Here is a 19,247-nt window from a genome sequence, read left to right as displayed (position 1 = left end):
TGTGGTACGTGGTAGGACCAGAGGACAGGCAGCCTGCTGGGAGGGCACGTGAGGGCTCTGTGGACTGAAGAGGATGGTCTTGAACTTTCTGCAGCTTTTGTTTGTGGTGAGGTGGTGAGGGTGGGCAGGCAGGTTGGGGAAGTGGAGGCGGCCAGCCAGAGCCTGGAGGATTGACCTGCCTGGTTGGTTTGGCTCCCCCGAGACACCGCTTTGTCCTCGGGGAGAGCTGGCAGTCAGTCCCTCCACCCTGGGAGCCCCGGGGCCAGCACCGGACAGACTGGGGGCTTTGGCTTCAGCTTGTGGAGACCCCACCCTGGATCCTGAGGCCAGATGCTTAGTTGTGTCATCTGAAGGTGTAGTTGCCAAGTGATGGGACTTAGCTTGGGTGAAAGCAGTGGCCCCTGCAGGTTGTTTTTATTGCTTGAGCACTGAGTCACAGGTAGTGAAACGCGAGATTCTGTGGGCCTTTTGAAGAATAATCCCTGGAACCTCACTGAAGGGAATGAAAAGGAGGCCGCGATATGATCAGAGGACTTTATGGTGTGTGGTTTTTCTTAAAACATGTGATTTAGGTTAGAAACCTTGTGTTTAAATCACAAATCAGTAACAGGATGTTGGCATTGAAATAGCATCAGTGTTAAAAGACGGGAATTTCACTGTGGTGACTGGCTGCCCCCTGCACTCAACAGCTGAAACCAGGGTTCAGCCTCAAAGCAAAATGATTCCATCACAGCTGCTGATGTGCTGCTGGGCGTGGGCTGCCTGCTCATCTCAGCAGGGCCTGCCGGAAGGTGGGGGACGATGGGGAGACACTGCTGGGGGTGATTGGGGAGGTGACTCCCCACCAGAGTTACTGCCCCTCTCCCTTCTGCTGGTGGCAGTGGCTGCACGGTCTGGGGCAGCAGCCTCCCTGGAGCTGGGTGGAAGGCAGGCTCCCCTCCAATATCCTGCCCACGAGTCAGTGCCTCAGCCTGCAGGGGTCACACTGCAGCCAGGCAACACCCAGTGGGGCCGGCGGGACCACCCCCACCCCAGCCCTGGAGGAGGGGGCCTTGGGGAGGAGCCGCACACACCCGCCCCGGCTCCCGAGGGTGGACGGTGGCTCTGTCCCAGTCACCCCTTGGGACATACAAAGAAACGTCACCAGAACTCCCCACCCCACCCCCCGGCCCCCGTGCTGGAGGGAAGTGGTGACAGAACCTTCTGTTGGCAGAGTTCAGCTTCTGCCACGCGGCTTCCCTGCGGGCTCCTTCAGCTCCATTTAGAAGGGTCTGTGTGAACGGACCCTTCCCAGGCACCTCCGAGCCCCTCTTTCCTGCCTTCTGGCCTCCTCCTGGCAGCCTTCTTGTGCTGGGCCTTGCTGACCCTACAGACCTGTCCGTTTTGCTTCCGTGTGTCTTGCCGCCCTGGCCTGATGCCGGTTGGCGGCTTCTTGCACACGCACCGCCCCCACGGGCAGGCCGAGAGCAGGCCACGCCTGCCTGCTTTTGAGAACCGTTGGCCCCCGTGGTTGCCCCGGCTGGAGGGTGGGGTTCATGTTGGAGGCCTGGGGAGCAGTCACCAACAGCGTCAAATCCCGGTCCTTCAGCCCCACCTTAAGTGTCTGCAACATCTTCTGTTATGGAGAACAGAAGGGGAGGCCCGTGGAGCCCACAGGCTTTGCAAGAGGGGTGGGACGCAGCTTTGACACACGGCCAGAAGGCTAATTGGCTCTGCAGATGTGTCTGCGTATGATTTATAGTTTTTCAACATTTGGTTTTGTTTTGAAGGCGTTCTGGCTTACCGTGCATGGCCCGAGAGATGTAAGAGACGATCATGTTGAGTCGCTGGGCCTGGGGTTGGCCATGTGCTGGGGGGAAGCACCGCTGAGGCCACGGGGATCGGCCTCACTGTCCCGTGCCCCGGGGCCGTGCTCCAGGCCACTGTCTGCTGGGCTTTTCCCTGCCACACTCAGGAGGCAGACTCAGCTTTCGCTCCCATGCGCAGGGACTGTGTCACATTTCCTCTGCTTCTGCTCTTGTCCCCCCACCACCAGGTATTGCATTCCTGCTGAGGAGGAGAACAAGCTCGAGGACGTGGTCCACACCCTGCTGCAAGCCAACGGCACCCCAGGGCTGGAGATGCTCGAGAGCAACGTCATGGTGCGTCTTCCAGCCGCTGCAGGGCCTCCCAGGCCCGGGCTTGGGGATTTGGGAATTGTGAACTGATTTGGTGGTGTTTATGAAGTCACCCTCCCTATAGACCTGCCTTCAAAAAGGCCAAGAATTCAAAGCAAAACAAATCCTCAAGGGGCCAAACTAGAACATTCTCTGGGTAGAGAAGAGCTCCTGCCAGACTGCACAGGGCACCAGGCTCAGGCACATGCTTGCCTTCAGCTTTGGTTCAGGTTTTGGTCACTTTGCAAATATGGGCTTGTGCAGGGCATCTGGTGGGGGCCTGGGATGGGCGCTCTGGCTGGCTCCCCAGGGCCCGCCACTCCCCCTCCTTGTCTACTAAATGAGTAGTGAGGCTTCTTCACCTATTTTCAGAAAGCCTTGGGGATGTTGACTCCCGGGAGCCTTTTTGGCCGAAAGTGGTATTCTGACCAGCTGAGCCCAGTGTTTCGTGGCCCTGGAGCCCTGCAGCCAGCGGCCCTCCTGGGGCTGGTCTGTGTGTTCCCAGCCCGGGCAGTGATGGGGTGGGGGAGGCTCTCCAGAATGAAAACTAAAGGTCCTCTGTATGTACCCGTAAGCTGCCTTCTCGCAAGCAGGCCTGTTTTTAGAAGGCGGGTGTGCTTTTAAAAAGTTCTGCTGGGACAGAGGCAGTGTTGCCACGGTTCCAGGGTCTTCTCTGACACCCACCCACTCCCCAGATTTCCCCAGAGGTGCTGTGCAAGGAGGGCATCAAGGTGCACAGGACGGTGCAGCAGAGCGGCCAGTTTGTTGTCTGCTTCCCGGGATCCTTTGTGTCCAAAGTGTGCTGTGGCTACAGTGTCTCTGAAACTGTGCACTTTGCTACCACCCAGTGGACGAGCATGGGCTTCGAGACAGCCAAGGTGAGGCGGGGCCTGCTTCTCTGCACGCCGCACCCCCTGCGGGGCACACACACCTGCATGTACAGTTCCCTTTAGAGCTCCAGCTTCGCATTTAATTTCAGGGTGTTTTTAAAACCTTTGCTAGGCAGCTCAAAGGGTTTTCTAGGCAAGGAACATTATTTGGGCTTAGTTGGTATCATGAGATTCTCGGGTCCATCATTGACCCTTGAGTAACCCCTGGGAAGTGGTAACACATAGGACAGATGGACACCACATTGGAAAGACTGTCCAATAAACAAATAGACATTTTGACACTTTGGAAGTTGTCGCACCTGCTTTACTGCTGACGGGGCATCTCAGACTTTCCTTAGGAAGGAAAGAGCTTTTCTACAGGCTAGCATGCTCATTGTACACTTTTCAATTGTTTTAAATCCAGATTGAATTAAAAATTTAAATTTGTGTAACACCCACTCTAAAGGAAAACCTTCACGGCTCTCCAGAATGAAAATCTACCCTGAAAGCATGTCTGCCTGCCTCTTTCAGGAAATGAAGCGTCGCCATATAGCTAAGCCATTCTCCATGGAGAAGTTACTCTACCAGATTGCACAAGCAGAAGCAAAAAAGGAAAATGGTCCCACTCTCAGCACCATCTCCGCCCTTCTGGATGAGCTCAGGTAACCCCAGCACTGGTTCTGGCTTCCAGGGCTCTGCAGGTGGGTGTGAGCGGACATGCTGGGTCTTTGGGAGAAACTCCTGCCCAGCAGCTGAGCCTCCTCAGAGCTGCAGGTGGTTGAAGACTGGGGTCTGTGCTTTTGTGCCTCCCCTTCTCTCTCACACTTGGTGCTCACACTTTCCTGGTGTCAGATGTGTGGTGCCCTTTGTGGCTAAACCAAAGGCAGCTCGTCACCCCAACCCTGTCTAGCCAGGGGCTGCCGGCCCGAGTTCAGTGCACGCTAGGCATTAGGGAAGGATGTGGGGGGCCGCCTCGGGTCCCTGCAGCATCCTGCCACGGCTTCCCCTACAGCACCTGGGGCTGTTGCCCCGGCTTCCAGCCCGTCACCACCTTTCACCCCACAGGGTTCGGATTTGCTTCTTGAGGTTGAGAAGTTTGATTGTTTGGTGTTCCTTGCTCTTCTCTTTCCCTACCATGTAGCCTTGTGACTTCTCTCCCTTCTCAAGGGAGGGTTCCTGGGAGTGCTGACAGACTGCACTGGGTTATCAACTTGTGTTGGTCGAACCTTTGATGATGATACTGACAAATAGCTTGTTAACTCAGTCCTTGGCTTGTAACAGAAGGAAAACCCTTTCTGTAGCTTTAATAATACATTTATGCCATGCATGTAGCCATAGGGAAAGTCACATCACCAGAGTAGCCTTGGAAGGAAGCGGGGTGGGGGGGGGTTGTCTGACCCTTTGGTTAAAGGACTTGTGTCCCCAGCAGGGCCTTGGTAGGGTGAGCCGGGCTCCCAAGGCTCGTGTGCAGGTCTCCTGGCCCTTCCCTGATGAAGCGGGGCGTTCGACGGGGGCCGTCTGCGTGGAGGGCCTCACTGTACCTCCTGGCTGTAACGGCACTGGAGCTGCCGCCACGCGGAGTTGCCTGACGGCCGGTGGCATGTGTTGTCTGGACAGGGATACGGAGCTGCGGCAGCGGAGGCAGCTGTTTGAGGCCGGCCTCCACTCCTCTGCCCGCTATGGCAGCCATGACAGCAGCAGTGCGGTGGCGGATGGGAAGAAAAAGCCTCGAAAATGGCTCCAGTTGGAGACGTCAGAGAGGAGGTGTCAGATCTGCCAACACTTGTGCTACCTGTCCATGGTGAGAGTCCTGTCCACTCGCCCTTCTGGAGGCCTGTCGGAAGGTCTCCTGACGCCGGGAGTTTCCAGCACCAGGGTGTGTGTGAGGATGTCCTCTGAGAGAGCCTTTTGCTCGACCTCAGGCATGTCTCTCACCCCCTGCCAACGTGGTGTTCCTCAAACTAGACCACCCCAGTCCCACAGTTGGCGTACACAGGGACTGAAGGAGACCCCAGCTGCGAACCCTGTCTGTCCGTCCCCTCACCCCCCCCCCCCCCCCCCCCGCCATAGTCCCTCTGCTCTGACCCCACAGGGCCCACCCTCCCGCCCCCTCGCAGCTCCTGCCCAGCCTCTCCCCTCTCCTGCATCAACACATCTGGAAAAGTTGGTCCTCACGTCCTGCCTGTGCTGTCCACATTCTCTCCATGCACTGCCCTCTGCAGCAGGACATGCGCCATCCATCCACATAATGAATCTCATTGCCCTGAAGCCTCTGAAATCTGTCTTTAGTTAAAGCTGATTTTTCTCCTAAGCAATGTGTTCGCATTTCCCCTCCCCACCTCCCCCTCTGATCATAGCTGCTGGGAGTGCTTGGCTTCCCCTCCTGAGCCACTCTTCCTGTCTCCACCTGCCAAGGTGGGCCAGCTCTCCCATCTCATGCTTTGCAGAGGGCTTTCCCTTTCCTGACCGTCTCCTCACGCCTGCCTGGCCCGGAGTTCACTAGAGGATCTTGAAATGCTACACTGGGCCTGACTGTGCCTGCTGTGTGCATTGCTCAGCTGTTAGCCCGGTCCTCCTTCAGCTCCTCGTACCCCAGGCCAGAGGGGCTCTCAGAGGACCATTTGCTGCCCGGGGAACTGGGCAGGTGCTCCTTGGCTGGGCCAGCCACCATCCCACTTTGTCATTGCCCAGGAAGCAGCCCTGGGAGAGGACGTGCTGTCCGTGAGGTGCCGGCCTTCCAGCTGGGGGGCTGACGCCCAGAGCACCTGCTGGGGAGTGCTGGGGCAGCCCGAGAGCCAGTGTCTCCCCCCATCTCCAGGCAGCACGATGGTGACGGGACCCTGCAGAAAAGGGTTGAATTAGTTGTTTTTTTGTATAAAACTTGATCAGGAAAATAGGCAAAGAAGGGAAAAATAACATCCCATTTTGTATCTTCTATCCTTTTATTATTTTTACCTTTTCTGGGTATTTTTAAAAAGATACTGAGAACCATGCCGTATTATATACTGTATTGAAAAAAAGAAATACAGTCTCCGGCTCTCAGCGATGTTTAGTAAGCATTGACCCATACAGCCCGCTGAGCTCAGGGTGCGTTCCCCCTGCTGAGTGCACGCTGTTCATTTCCTGTTTCTCTTGAATGTGACCGGTGCTGTGGTGAACCGACCCTGTTCCAGGGTTTCTGAAGGTGGCCAAGGGTGGGGTCGTTCCCAAGCTGCCCTTGAGAAAGTCATATCGTCAGAGCAGGCACCTCTGACGAGAGTCTCTCACCTGTGCTGAGAGTGTCATTTACGAAAGAACAGATTGTGACCCGATTGATGGGCATTGTGCTTTACTTAGTTTGATCACTTCTGTTACTTGGATTACTACTAAATTCGGTTTTGTGTTTCACGTTTTTGTCCTGGGCTTTAAAAGGCAGTGTGTCTTTGTCTGGCAGTGTCATACGCTGCTCTTCTAGTTTGTGTTATTTGCTTAGAAACTTGGAAGATGAGCAATGCAAGCCTTGAGTTCTGCTTTTCTCTTAACTCCTTTCTGGAAAAGGCCTTTGAATCTCTTGTGTCTTGTGTGTTAAGACAAAATTTTTACTTAGTTGTTTGTTGTTCTAATATAGAATTACAGTGGGATGGAAGTTGGGGTGAGGGAGAAGAATCCCCCCACACAAACCAGGCAGCCGCTCTCCTTGTTCCTCGTCCCTGTGAGGGCCAGGTACCCCAGCGGAGGGTCCTGGGAAGGTGGAGGCTCGTGCCCCTTCAGTGTGCTCGTGGGGCAGGCGGGCGCCGGTCAGGTTGAGGACTGAGGTCTGTTGGTGTTAGAAGTTTTGGGGTGAGCAGGGGACCACCCTGGTAGGCAGCCAGGTGGGCTGACGATGGGGGGAGCCCGCCGGCACTGAAGAGCCAGTGTGTCCTCCTTACAGCTGCTTCCACCCATGATCCTCCGCCCTCCAAATCCATTCCAACGGCTTTTGTACTAGGGTTGTTTGTTTAACAAGTAGTCTCAAAACTCCTTAGAACTCAAGAGCTTATGAAGGAGATCGCTCTGTCATCCTTCACTTGCCTCATGGTGATAAGAACCTCTCCCAGGAAATTGCATCAGAAATCTGGAGTGCCTGAGGGTCACTTAGGTTTAGTTTTCTGTTGTTTTTCTAGTTAGTTCATTTTCTAAAGCCAACTTCTGTGCTTGTTTTCCCTTGTGGAGGCCCCTCGGCTGGGGCACTGGCTGTCTGGGGTCCCACCTTCCTGGCTTTGTTTCTGCAGCTCCTGCTCTCCTGCTGAGCCTGCTCTCCCGTCCTTGGGTTGCCTCAGCCCCTGGGGCGTCCCCGAGATGAGTGTCCTCCTCTCCCCTGCAGGTTGTCCAGGAGAACGAGAACGTGGTGTTCTGCCTGGAGTGCGCGCTGCGCCACGTGGAGAAGCAGAAGTCCTGCCGAGGGCTGAAGCTCATGTACCGCTATGATGAGGTCAGTCTGTCCCCGGGGCCAGGCCGAGGTGACGCACGGCGCTTGAGCTTGCTCGTGCCTGACGCGGGCCTCTGGGTCCGAGGTGTGGCGGTGGCACATGTGCCCCTTGGGGAGCAGTGATGTGGGCAGCCAGGGGCTGCCAGTGTCCCAGCTGGGTGGGCTCGGTGTTGCTGAGGCTGAGTGGAGCTGGCCTAGATATAGGCGCTTTCTGGCAAGACAGAACCTGACTTGATGGCAAAGCAGCTCTTGACCCCAAGACTGAGGAACTGGGTGGGTTCAGTCTGTGTCCATGTGTATTGGGCCCACAGGCTGTCCTGGTCTAACCCAGGAACTGAAGCGATAGGATTTTTTTTACTTATAAAGATGTCATGTTCACCTGTTGAACTTGATGGCTTTGTAGCCCTTTTCCTTTCCCTTCGGGAGTGGAGATTACTCCCTCCATCCCTCTTGCAGCCCTGATGGCCTCTGGCCCATGAGCTGGGCTGTGGCAGGTGGGGTCTTCTCCCTCGGAAGGTAAACGGGCAGGCCCAGCGTTCCCTCACCGGTTTTCAGTACTAGTCCTTTTGCAACAGACTACCCAGAGCACTGGAGCAAGATACTCTGTAGGGGAAAGCTAAAGCTGCAGGAGCTGGCAGGTTGTGTAGGAGGTGGGGCTCTGCCAGGATCCTCGTTTCTGCTACCCCAGGGCAGCCGTATGGGTGGCTCCAAGGCCTTCCCAGCCTGACAGCTTCGGTGGAGCCTCTTAGTTTATATAGCTGCTCTTTGCTCTTAGTAAATGATCCTGGTTGCCAGGGCGAGTAGTGGTACATTGCCCAGTCCTGGGGCGTGAGTCTTAGGTCAGATTGCTTGTGACATGCTTATGGTCCTCCTGGGAAACGGCCCGAGGCCTCAGCACCAGCTCCTCTCCAGGCCCCTAAACCCCGTGGCCATCTGCGCTTAGGTTTTCTATCCTTGGCCATGAGGAAGCTCCGTTTGGTATCCACGTTAGCAACTTCCCAGTAGAGAGAGGTCTGGAGGCTGTAGAAGCTCCAGCTCCCCACTAGTGTGAGTTCCAGCATTTGGGTGGCTTTGTGCCTTCTTGGCTGAAGGGGACCCCTCAGTGGAACAGAGTCCTTCTCCTCCTTCCACCATTGTCCGGGCTGCCATCATTTAGTCCCATATCGGTCTTCCAGTGTTTCCTTGATTTTCTGTTCTTCCGGCCCATGCCACTCTTTATGCAGGACCTCCAGGTATCTTCGAGACAGCTTCCTGGGGCTCCCACCACCTGCTGCTGGGCTCTGCACTTCTTCAGCCTCCCTCTCCCTGAAGTGAGGACAGTGCCCACAGCTGCCAGGGAAACCAGCAGGAAGCAGGGAAAGCCCTTCTGCTTCAGCTTTCAAAAGCTGTTGGCACTTGGGGCCCTGTGACTACTCTGCTTGGCATTTACCATAAATGCTTTCTGTTTTTAGATACAGCCTGTTTCCTGAAACACTTCGCCCTGGGTGTGTAGGGGGCACCTCTGCCAGCCTGATGAGCACCACTTGCAGCCTGGTACAGTGTAGGCCCAGGGGCCTGCCCTTAGTCCTCCTGACTGTCATCTTGTGGAAGAGTGTCACAATCACTGTAGATATCTACAGCGCCCTTGAGCTGGGTAGCCCCCTTGAGTTGTGCAGTGCGCAACCTGACCCGAAGGCCAGGGCTCCCCTGGCATGCAGCCCCCCCCCCCCCCCCGCACTTGCTGTCACCTGTTGGCACTGGCCTGGCAAGGCCCCTGGCTGGCCGAGAGGCACAGGTCCTGGGCCCCCATCATTGGAGGGGAGGTGCATCTGGATGGTGCGGGCTGTCTATCCAGCTGATGGGTCAGACTTTATGATTCATAAAAGGGGAAAGCTGAAAATAGAGCCATTTGCATCTTCTTTATTTTAAAGAGCATGTTCAATTTAGGCAATAACCACTTCACCTTTTCTCCTTCACAAATGTCAGACTGGTTAAAAATAAACCCTCAAGGTATGAGTCAGAGCAGTGCCTGGGCCACTTGTGGAGTACAGCCACAGGCACTGGGAGGCCTGCAATTATTTGGAAGCTCTACAGAATACAGATTAGAGTTTCCACCACCAGCCCATTTTTAACCAGGTGTTTTGATGTGACCAAGATGCTGCAAAGAGAGTAACACGTGTTGTCTGTCAGGGTGACGCTTAATCATTGGTTTTGATCCTTAAGGAAGAGAAAAAGGTACTAGAAGCCTCTTAGTTGGTGGATGGCATGGTCTACTTTAGTAAATGAAACGTTGCCAGTTCCCTATTGAGTTGAACTGTGCATTTTTAAAATGTGGATATATCTGTTAGTTGGGTGTCAGAAAAGCCAAGATCCCCCATCTCCAGGTCTTTCTCCAGGCCCAAGTGAGCCCAGCAGGCAGCCAGCCTGTGCGGGGCCTTCTGAGTGAGGGCAGGTGCCACCCCTTGTGGTTAGCATTGCACCCACATGTCCGTCCTCCCCCACAGCTGGGAACTGCTGTGCTCCACTGACCTGAGCAGCCTTCCACAGCGGGGTCCGGGCCTGTCTCCAGCCACAAGGCTTGCTCCTTTTTGCTCTTCCTCATGCTGTGGAGGTGACTCTAGCTTTGATAATACACCTTTCCCCTGCAGAGGGCACACTCTAGCCCTGGGCTGGGGTGAGGAGAGTGTCCCGTTGCATTCCTACCCTCGCTTCAGAGCAGGGTTTCCGGAGGCCAGAGCTGGGGCCTGCGTGGCCGACCCGGCTCTTGGGCCTTGGAACACACAAGGGGCGGCCTCCCTCTTTTCCCACGGTTCTCGCCCGTTTATTCCTGGGGCCGAGCAGATGTGTGCAGTGTATGTTGAGTTGTTTGCCATGTTGATTTCTTTCCATGTCGTCTTTTAAAACTGGATGGTTATCGGATGAGTTGTGCAAAAGTTACAAGTGTATATTTGATACTGAGTGATAAATGGTTCTTGTGAGTGAATTACAAGGATTGTTTAGTTCCCTGTATCATTTTCCCTGCAATGAAGTAGGGAGAAGTGGAAATATTTATAAATTGCTTAAGTGTTCACATTTCTCTGTAGGTTAAGTGGGTTCAAGTGTCAGTTTTGGCCCAGTCAGTCAAGCGGGTTTGTCATGAGTGCCTCTTGCTGGGGGCTGGGCCTGCGCTCACCTCCCAGCGCCCCCCTTTCCTAGGGGAGCACCCTCTGGAAGCTCCAAGAGGGTAAGTGGCTGCAGCCCACCTCACAACCCACATACTAGTGGAAGACAAGAATCAGTTTGTCCATAAGGCATTTTGAGGACCCATTTATGTGCTCATGAAGTATGGTCTATTCTCAAGCCTGGGTGCATCTCAGGATGGCTTGGGGATATTTTTAAAGCCAAGGTTTTTCCCCAAAAAAAAACACTCTGGGGCAGGGAATGCAGAAATCCTAATTCTGCCCCCTCCCCACGTGCCCGCAGCCCACTGAGGGCTCTGTCCTGTTCCTGGCTCCGCTAACTCCTTGTCTTCCTTTCAACCCTAAACAGGAACAAATCATCAGTCTAGTCAATCAGATCTGTGGCAAAGTATCTGGTAAAAACGGCAGCATTGAGAACTGTCTCAGTAAACCTACACCAAAAAGAGGGCCCCGAAAGAGAGCGACAGTGGACGTGCCGCCATCCCGGCTTTCCTCCTCCAGTTCATCCAAAAGTGCTTCAAGCGCGTCATGAAGATGCCAACACTCGTTGTCGATTTATATATATTTTTTTGTAATTATTATATTCTAGTTTGGAGTACTTGCTGTAGGATACAAGCTGTCTTTGCACTAGCTCTAAAGAAGATTTTCTTCTGGTTTTAGAGAACTAATTTTGTTTTAGCATTAAACTGTTGAACTTTTTTTTGTACTTAGAATACCTAGATACTGCAGTCCAATTTTTGAAACTGCCGTATATCCACTGTTTTAAACCCTTGAGGGGCTATATTAATTTGTATCACCCCAAGGCTGACAAAAGCCTTTTTGATTTTTTTTTTTTTTTTTTTGTAACTGTTGGGGAAAAGGCTTTTTAACCCATTTTTGAAGAGGGTGAAGCTTGGAGAACAACTTATAAAACCATCAGTCATGTCAGCAGATTTTCTAGACAGGACAAGGGAGAGGAGATACACACACAAAAACTTGAAAAGAAATGGCTTTACTTGGGCTGTCTTTTTCTCTGTCATGTGCAAGATGAGTCTGTAATATTTAAAACCGGAGAGCCCCCATTTTGTTGCTTTGGGCGCTTATGGCAGCTGAAGGCAGGCGGTGTTTCCTAACCGTAGGCAAAACGCGGAGATTCGAGTGACTCGGTTCTCTTACCAGCACATCACTATGCATCTGTTTTAAGGAAAAAAGGATGAGAGAGAAGGAAAAGAGACTGCCTGCCGTGGAGGGGTCACGTGAGGGAAAACTGTGCCTGATTTCATTAGGAAATCCATCCTGTTATTTTTTGGTGCTGTTGGCTACTTTATCAAAAAACCCTTCAATAGCATCCTTAGGAGAAAAAAAAAAAAAAGGAAAAAAGTGATTGAAGCCGTAAGTGCTTCTTTGTCATGGATGTGCAATCTTTCTAACATTCCATCTCCATCTCACTGCTGTTGTTTTACACCTTCACAAGTCAGCATTAATCTTTTTCTTTTGAAATTTGTTTCATTTATGGTCACATTTAGAGCCACTGGGAGGTCTGCAAGTTCTTTTTGAATGTGGAAAATGCATTTGCGCTCATCTTGTCTGGTTTTTCTCTTCGTGTTGTAACAAAAAGGAAAAAAAAAAGAAATCCCATCCCTTTTGTAACATATGCCTGTAATTGTTTTTAATACTTGAGCCTTTTTCTGGTGAGGGTGGGGTGGGGAGGGGGTGATGAAAGACAAGATGAAGAAAAGCCTTACATTTCAGTTTCTTCATCGGTTGGATTGGATGCTTACAGGGTTTTTCTTGTAACATTTATAAGTGCTGCTTACATCACTGAACAACAACAAAAAATAATAATAATGGAGTAGCTGTTGCCCTTCTCCGGTTGTATGTACAGTATGTGTGGAATAAAAAAGGGAAAATGTTTCACAAACTGTCCTTTGTTTCATAATTGAGTCATCAGTTTTGTAGCTACCCCGATTGCACTGAGCTCGCCAGTGGTGACTGTCAGGAAAGTCCTATGATGCAGTTTGTTGGTTGTTGTTGCAGAAGACTGAACTGTTTTGGAATATTTAACAATAACAAACAGAGTCAAGTGTTTTCCAATGTGGTTGTCCGGTTTTTATGGCCTTGCTGTGTACTTTCCCCTCTTTGACAGTGAACTTCTGCCTTCTGCCTATGGCTTACAGTTGGACGTTTAATTTATTAGCGCTGCTCTGCACCCCTCCCGCATGAGGGAGGACTTCATGTTGTTTGTTGCCAGTTTTTTGTTTACTTTTCAGGTTTGTACTACAAGGTTTTAATAATAAAAACAAAATTTTTGGACATTTGTCTGTCTTGTGGAAGATGAGTCGATAAAATGAGCTCTTTCTTTTCTGAAAATGGGCTGAGGGGGGCCTCCTTCCCCCCCAGGGAGTGGAGCGAATGGAACACCTCTTCGTCCTGCTTGCTTAGCTTTCAGTCAGCTGGCAGTGTTCTGACTCAGGCAGCAGGCACTAGGCTGTCCTGGTGCCCTGGGGGTGAGGGCTGTGCGTGGTGGCAAGGAGAAGGGCTCAGCATGGTCAGTTTCTCCTTGTAGGAGGAGCGGGATACAGCTCTGGCATTAGGCTTATTTCTGCCCTCTGGGCCCTGGTGTGTCTAATAGGATTTGGGGTTTGGACTCTTGGTTGGTGGACTGTGAATGCTGTAATGATCAGATGAATGAAAAACCAAGCCTTGTTACAGCTGAGTTTGACCACAACCAGTTAAATCTTCAAGGAAAGTAACTTTTCCTACCTGCCAGGTGGGCCGGTGGCTTTGTCACTGAGGATGAGAAGGGGTGGCACAAACGGGCTCTGTACTGTCGATGCTTAAAGTGCTGAAACTTTATTGTTTGCTTCACCTTGAGTCAGTTTCTCAAACACAGGCAATTTTGTAAAAATCAAGAACCTCCATGGAGCAGCCTGCTGACATAGGTGGATTCTGCACACAGCTGACCTTGGTCAGAGCAGAAGCCTTTAACAGTCGCTGTCATCACTGACATCGGAAGTGACCTTCCCGTCAGCGCTGGAAGTGGCAAGGGCCGTGTCCACCTGCACTTCCTCCTCGTCAGACTGCACGAGGGGCGATGCCCCCCCTCCACTGGTGGTGCCCTGAGGGGGCGACTCGGTGCCGGCGGGTGATAATGAAGGTGGCCGAGTTTGTAATTCTGAGGGACTTGGAACCTGAAGTGTAATTTCATTCTGGCAGGTACTGAATTCAGGCTCAGGTCCTGAAAAATTAGGAAAAAAATTGGTCAGAAAATTACTACTCTTCAGACTTGCCACTGAACACAATCTTTGAAACTTGTACACAATACAAGGGGCATAAGACCCCCGTGGTGAGCTGGGGTGAGCAGAGCTGCTCAGCCAGTGGGCTCGGAGCCAGTGCCACTGATCCTCCTGCCCCATGAGCCGGATGCCCGCAAGAGCCCAAGTTCTTCAGAACTATAGTCACCAGAAAACAGGGCAGATGGGCATCTGTAGCAGAGCATTTCAGTAACCTAGTAATTCAGAGAAACTAATGCTTAGAGAAAAATTAGAAATATTGAAGTTTGAGTTCAGTTTCTTAGCAACTAAATAAGCTCTTAAAGGAATCAATAATATGCACCCTTGGGAGCGAAGGGGCCAGGTTAACTCCCCTTTCAAACACTCGGGCCTGCTCAGGACCAAGGGGGAGACACACCTCATCGTCCTGGGGATGCCGCTGTCCTCAAGGGGTGGCTGGGAGAGGTGGATGCAGTTGCTTTATCGAGACCCTAAACATGCCAGAGGTTGACAAGAACCTATGAGGTGTTCTGAGCTTCGAGGAGAGCGGAAGCCAGGATGACCGGAAACCTAGAGGTGCCTAAGTGCTGCCTTTCCCTTTAAAAAGGGTTGGAAAAGATGTGACTGCGGGCGAACTCCACTGTCCTGCTTCCCCGTGCTATTTAGGAAGTCAGAACTTAGATGTGAAGGCAGCTACAGCTTTTGTATATCAGTTGCCAAAGCAGCTTTGTTCTCAGCCTCCTGTGCCTGGAGGAAATGTAAAAGCTTCCTCTGTAAGGATGTATATAAGACTCACCCGGAAGGACTGGTCTGAAATTCAAAATGTTGAGAGCCCAGGTAGAGAGAGGTCTGGCCCCTCAAGTTAGTAGTTGCTGAATATTTGTCTGTCAAACAATTTCAGGAAGGCATTAAATGGGAGTGCCCACATCATTGTAACTATTTAAAAATGAGTCCAATTAGTGAACACCATGGCCTTGCCCAGAGCATTCATTAAAATACCTGCTGGACGAAGGGGGAACAGTTTAAAGACGAACACATGCTTAGGCCAAAGTGTGAGCTGTGCAGGAGAGACTCCACCTCCCAGAAAATTCCAGTCCTTCACCAGAAAACCTGACCTCAGATTAAAATTTCGGAGATAGAAAAGGACGTAAAACACAAATTAAGAAAGCTGCCTCTTTTCTAAGGGTATTCCAGTAGAGCACTTACAATTTTTGAGAAAAATTAATTCCTGAAACCTGGTTTCCTTTGTGTCACTACATACTGGAAATCAGAGTGAGTGGAACAAGAAACTGCCTGTGGGATTCCTACACTGTGTCTGTTCCTGTTAGTCTAATGTCAGTAACTCGACGATTTAAGCGCATCATGTCCCGCAGCCCTTACCCAGCCCAGGGGAGAGCACGGTGTTCTCTTCTCCCCCCGAGTTCAAAAAGACGTCCAGGGCCTCCTGGTCTGAGAGGTCGCCCAGGTCCATCTGCTCCAGCATGTCGACGTTCACCTCCATGGACGACAGGCTGCCCATGGGCTCTGAGGACAGAGCGGCACAAGAAGAAATGACTATTCAGTAATATCTTAAAAGATGAACATCACTTGCATTTGAGTACAAATGTATCTTTTAGGTACAAAACAGCTCCTGCTACTCCCAAGTTTACTTTTTAAAATAGTAAATGATACATCCTTGCCTGGGCCTTCGGGTAAAATCCCCCATCCCAGGTCAACCTTGGTTTCCATTACCTTCCACCTCCCACAGACACTTACTCTGTTCACCCAGCCCTTTGCGGATGCTGAAGACAGAGCATTTCCGCATTAAGCACTTCTTGCCTGCAGGTGGGAGTGGCCCAGTTTGGGGCGGGGAGCTCTCCCAGGAGTGGGACCAGTCTGGAAGGGACCAACAGGACTTGTTCACAGCATCATCACAAAGCTGTAGCTGCCGGTACAGCCCTGCTTCCTGCCTACAGTTGCCCCCAAATGTTATGGGCAGGTGCAATCCTATCAATCCAGGCACTCCAAAACTGAATGACTGCCTGGAAGACATAAACCAAAGCTGAGGTCTTGGCTTCCCTTGTAACATTTCTCAGTCCCAGTAATTTATGCTTGGAGACAAGGTTTGGGCATCTTCAAGATGTGGACTTGGAATCAAGAAGATCCCTGTAATGAATCAAGAAGACCTCTATAATGAAAGTGGAGACTCGGGAGGAAAAAAATATCAGCTCACCAGCAAAAGGAGATTATAAAAGGACTACTACTAGCCTGTCTCATCTTGGGTGCAGAGTGAGGGATGCCTTGCAAGGAATTTATATTTAAACCACAAGAAATTAACATGCCAGGAATGATGGTGCCTGGCAGCAGCAAATACAGAATGTTTCTGGAAGGATGCATCCTTAATCTTGACCTCACAGGAATTTGAACAAAATCCAATTCAGAATTTACAATACGACATGGAAGTACATCACCATAAATACGTGTCAGCCAAAACAAGCTTGGTATTATTAGCATCCTTTGCTAAGAACTTTTAGATGACTTTCAATTGTTTAAAGAAATAAAAGAAGGAATTTAAAAATGAGCAAGTTGTGAAAATAAGAAAAGACAGGCATTTGAAAACACAATTTCTAGATAGGAAAAATGATCACTAAAATTAAAAACTTGGAATCAGTAAAATTGAAGATTAGTCATAGCCAAACTGAAAGTATTCCCCACAATACAGCACAAAAAGAGAAAACATAAAAGGTTAAAAGATGGAAAATGCCAAAGTTAAACACATACTCACAGCTCCAAAGGCAGAGAACGGGGGAGAGCAGCATATTCAAAAAGGCTTATTATTTTCTGGAATTGAATACCTAAAATCCCATATTTAGGAAGTAAAACAGAATACAAGTAAGATAAATAAAGGAGATCCCTTTATCAGCTGATGTGAGCAAGATAAAATAAAAGAAAACCCAAATTCCCACCTATGTTAGTTGCTGTAAAACTGAAGAATATTGTCTCTAAAGTTCTCTCAGCAACCAGGCAGAAAGGGCAGATTAGGGAAGATGAGGACAGACCAACAGACAATTTCCTGATAGTGCTACAGTCAGGAGAGAGTGGGATATGGTCAGAGATGCCAGATAACTCAGCTCTAAAAAGTTACACCATGGCCCTGTCAGATAATAAAGACGTCACCATGAACGTACTCTCAGTGAACAAGTCTAAACAAGGAAGGTGCAAGAAAACAAGTAACACACAGTCAAATTTGTGAGTAAATACAAACCTTTGAATAAAATAATAATCATAGTATCTAACTGGGAGGTTACTGGGCAGAATTAAAATAGTGAACAAGAAAGGTCTGTAAGACAGGAGAGGGCAGAGGGAAATCAGTACAAGATCCCTGTTTTATTTGGGAGAAAGGTGAAGATTCATCTTCAATACACTAAGTCATTAATAAGTTAAGCACTATAAAGAGGTCCAAAGTATATAACTTTTACTCTTAGGTGGGAGATTTTTATTATAATTAGGACTAGCAGACTGGGCTATTAGTTGATCCCACTTTTGGTGGCAACATCCAAATTACCACAGTCGGGCCAAGTTGGCCTGATCTGGCCACCAGGGCTGGACCAGGCTGGTGACCGCGCCCTCAGGGAAGTCCCAGCGGTCCCTGCCCTTCCAGAGTGCTCGCCGTCTTAACAGCTCTACTGTCTGGGGCTGCGGGAAGGGCTGGACCTGCTCTCCTTTTCTGGGGCTATGGCTGTAGTATGATGAAGAACTTGGCTGACCCTTGACCCTGTTCTGGGAGATACCCTCTAAATCTTGGGAATTTCCTGTGCCTTTTACTGTTCCTGGTTCCCTGCAGAGCACACCTGAGTACTTAATATGCTGGCAACTTGGGTGGGGGCTGAGAGTCCCATCATGTCGGCTTGGCCTCCACAACTCCTGGGAGGGGGCCCCTGGGGGCAGTGTTTACACCAATCACGGAAAACCCCTATAAAAACTCCCGGGCTCCAGAAAGCGTCCCTGATTGGTGATACACATCCATGTGGTAGGAGGGTGTCAGGTCCTGACTCCACACAGAGAAGACTTGGGAGCTGGGGGCTGAGACCTCGACCCATGTATCACTTCTTTTGTTTCCTTCTGATTTGTATCCTTTTTTGCTACAATAAAACTATGGTTTTATTGTATGGTGCTTCCAGTGAATTCTGAGAGTTGTTCCTGCAAATCAGCAAATCTGAGGAGGCAGTGGTTGGGAGCCCCTGGTTTGCTGCCAGCTGGTTAGAACTGTGGGTGGCCTAGGCCCCTGAACCTGCGGGGTCTGGACTGATTCTAGGGAAGTAGAGTCAGAATGGAATTGCATTGAAGTTACTGCAGAATTATTGGCAGTTGGTGTCAAAAACTCTCATAGTCTACAGAATGGCTTTCTTGGCTTTTGGCCTTTGCTTTGACTACACTTTTGAAAGGTGTGGGGCTTCCTTTTCTGTCTGTGCCATCTTCTTGGAAAGGGCAGGAGTATAATGTTTATAACAGAGCAAAGAAAAAATTGGACTAAATAGCTCAGGAAAAGTTTTCAGGAAAATAGAAAGCACCAAGGAAAATGGTCATGAAGCCAAGGACATCAGTGATCACAATAAAGGCAGAAAATCAAACTTGCTGGTTAAGAGATGGAAATTATAAGACTGAATTAAAATAGTAAATTCCAGCCACATTCTGTTTATAGGAGAGGCTCCTAAAACGTAAGGACACAAACATTTAAACAGCAATGAAAAAACATAATGGGCAAACAGATCAGCTTTAAAGCTGATGGAGCAATATTAGTATCAAACAAAACAGACCCAAAGGAGAAACACAAGCTATATTGGAGTAAAGATTAATACTTAACAATGATTTTAAAAGAGTTCATCTCACCAGGAAGATAATTTTTAACTTCTGTGTGACTATATATTTTGTAGCTATGTTTTTGGAGTAAAAAATGGCAGAACAACCATGAAAACATAACAAATCTGTAACCGTGAAGGGAAAGGGACTGTTTAATATACCTCTTTAGTAAATGTTAATTAAGCAGTCAAAAAATTAGTAATGGCAGAGAAGATGTGCACAACTTAATTAAACAAGCTTGATGAAACAGACACAGAACCCCATGTTAGGTCTTCATTAGAATCTTGCCATCAAGTACACATGGACATGTAGGAAAAAAGATAGAAGAAATTAATGAAACAAAATAAATGGTAGAGAAGTAGAAGAATACAAGTTGATTCTTTGCAAAAAACAAAACTTGGAAATGGACCCATCCTGGGTAAGAGTCATCAAGAAATGATACAAGAGGCACAAATTAACAATTCTTGGAGTACAAAGGCAATCCTAGCCACAAATACAGCCTATTATGAATGATGAGAAAAGCTGCA

At 50.0% G+C, this 19,247-nt stretch overlaps 2 protein-coding genes across 8 annotated transcripts in view; one reads left to right on the top strand and one right to left on the bottom strand.

The window, feature by feature from the left end:
* Positions 1 to 12,524, top strand: part of JARID2 (jumonji and AT-rich interaction domain containing 2) — a 243,329-nt gene extending 230,805 nt beyond the window's left edge. For all 6 annotated transcript variants that reach the window (XM_037842110.1, XM_037842105.1, XM_037842107.1 and 3 more), the window contains 6 exons: positions 2,036 to 2,141; positions 2,852 to 3,034; positions 3,557 to 3,687; positions 4,643 to 4,826; positions 7,368 to 7,475; positions 10,980 to 12,524. In XM_037842110.1, the coding sequence (XP_037698038.1) occupies positions 2,036 to 2,141; positions 2,852 to 3,034; positions 3,557 to 3,687; positions 4,643 to 4,826; positions 7,368 to 7,475; positions 10,980 to 11,162 (895 nt within the window). In that variant the 3' untranslated portion in view covers positions 11,163 to 12,524. The remainder of the gene's footprint in view (positions 1 to 2,035; positions 2,142 to 2,851; positions 3,035 to 3,556; positions 3,688 to 4,642; positions 4,827 to 7,367; positions 7,476 to 10,979) is intronic.
* The window catches only part of DTNBP1 (dystrobrevin binding protein 1), a 134,417-nt gene continuing 126,583 nt past the window's right edge, over positions 11,414 to 19,247 (bottom strand). For both annotated transcript variants that reach the window (XM_037842111.1, XM_037842112.1), the window contains 2 exons: positions 15,262 to 15,405; positions 11,414 to 13,847 (listed from right to left, as the gene is read on the bottom strand). In XM_037842111.1, the coding sequence (XP_037698039.1) occupies positions 13,594 to 13,847; positions 15,262 to 15,405 (398 nt within the window). In that variant the 3' untranslated portion in view covers positions 11,414 to 13,593. The remainder of the gene's footprint in view (positions 13,848 to 15,261; positions 15,406 to 19,247) is intronic.

Source organism: Choloepus didactylus, chromosome 7 (genome assembly GCF_015220235.1).
Source record: "Choloepus didactylus isolate mChoDid1 chromosome 7, mChoDid1.pri, whole genome shotgun sequence".
NCBI lineage: Eukaryota > Metazoa > Chordata > Mammalia > Pilosa > Megalonychidae > Choloepus > Choloepus didactylus.
The sequence above is the reverse complement of the archived record's forward strand: the minus strand, read 5'-3'. Positions and strand labels throughout refer to the sequence as shown.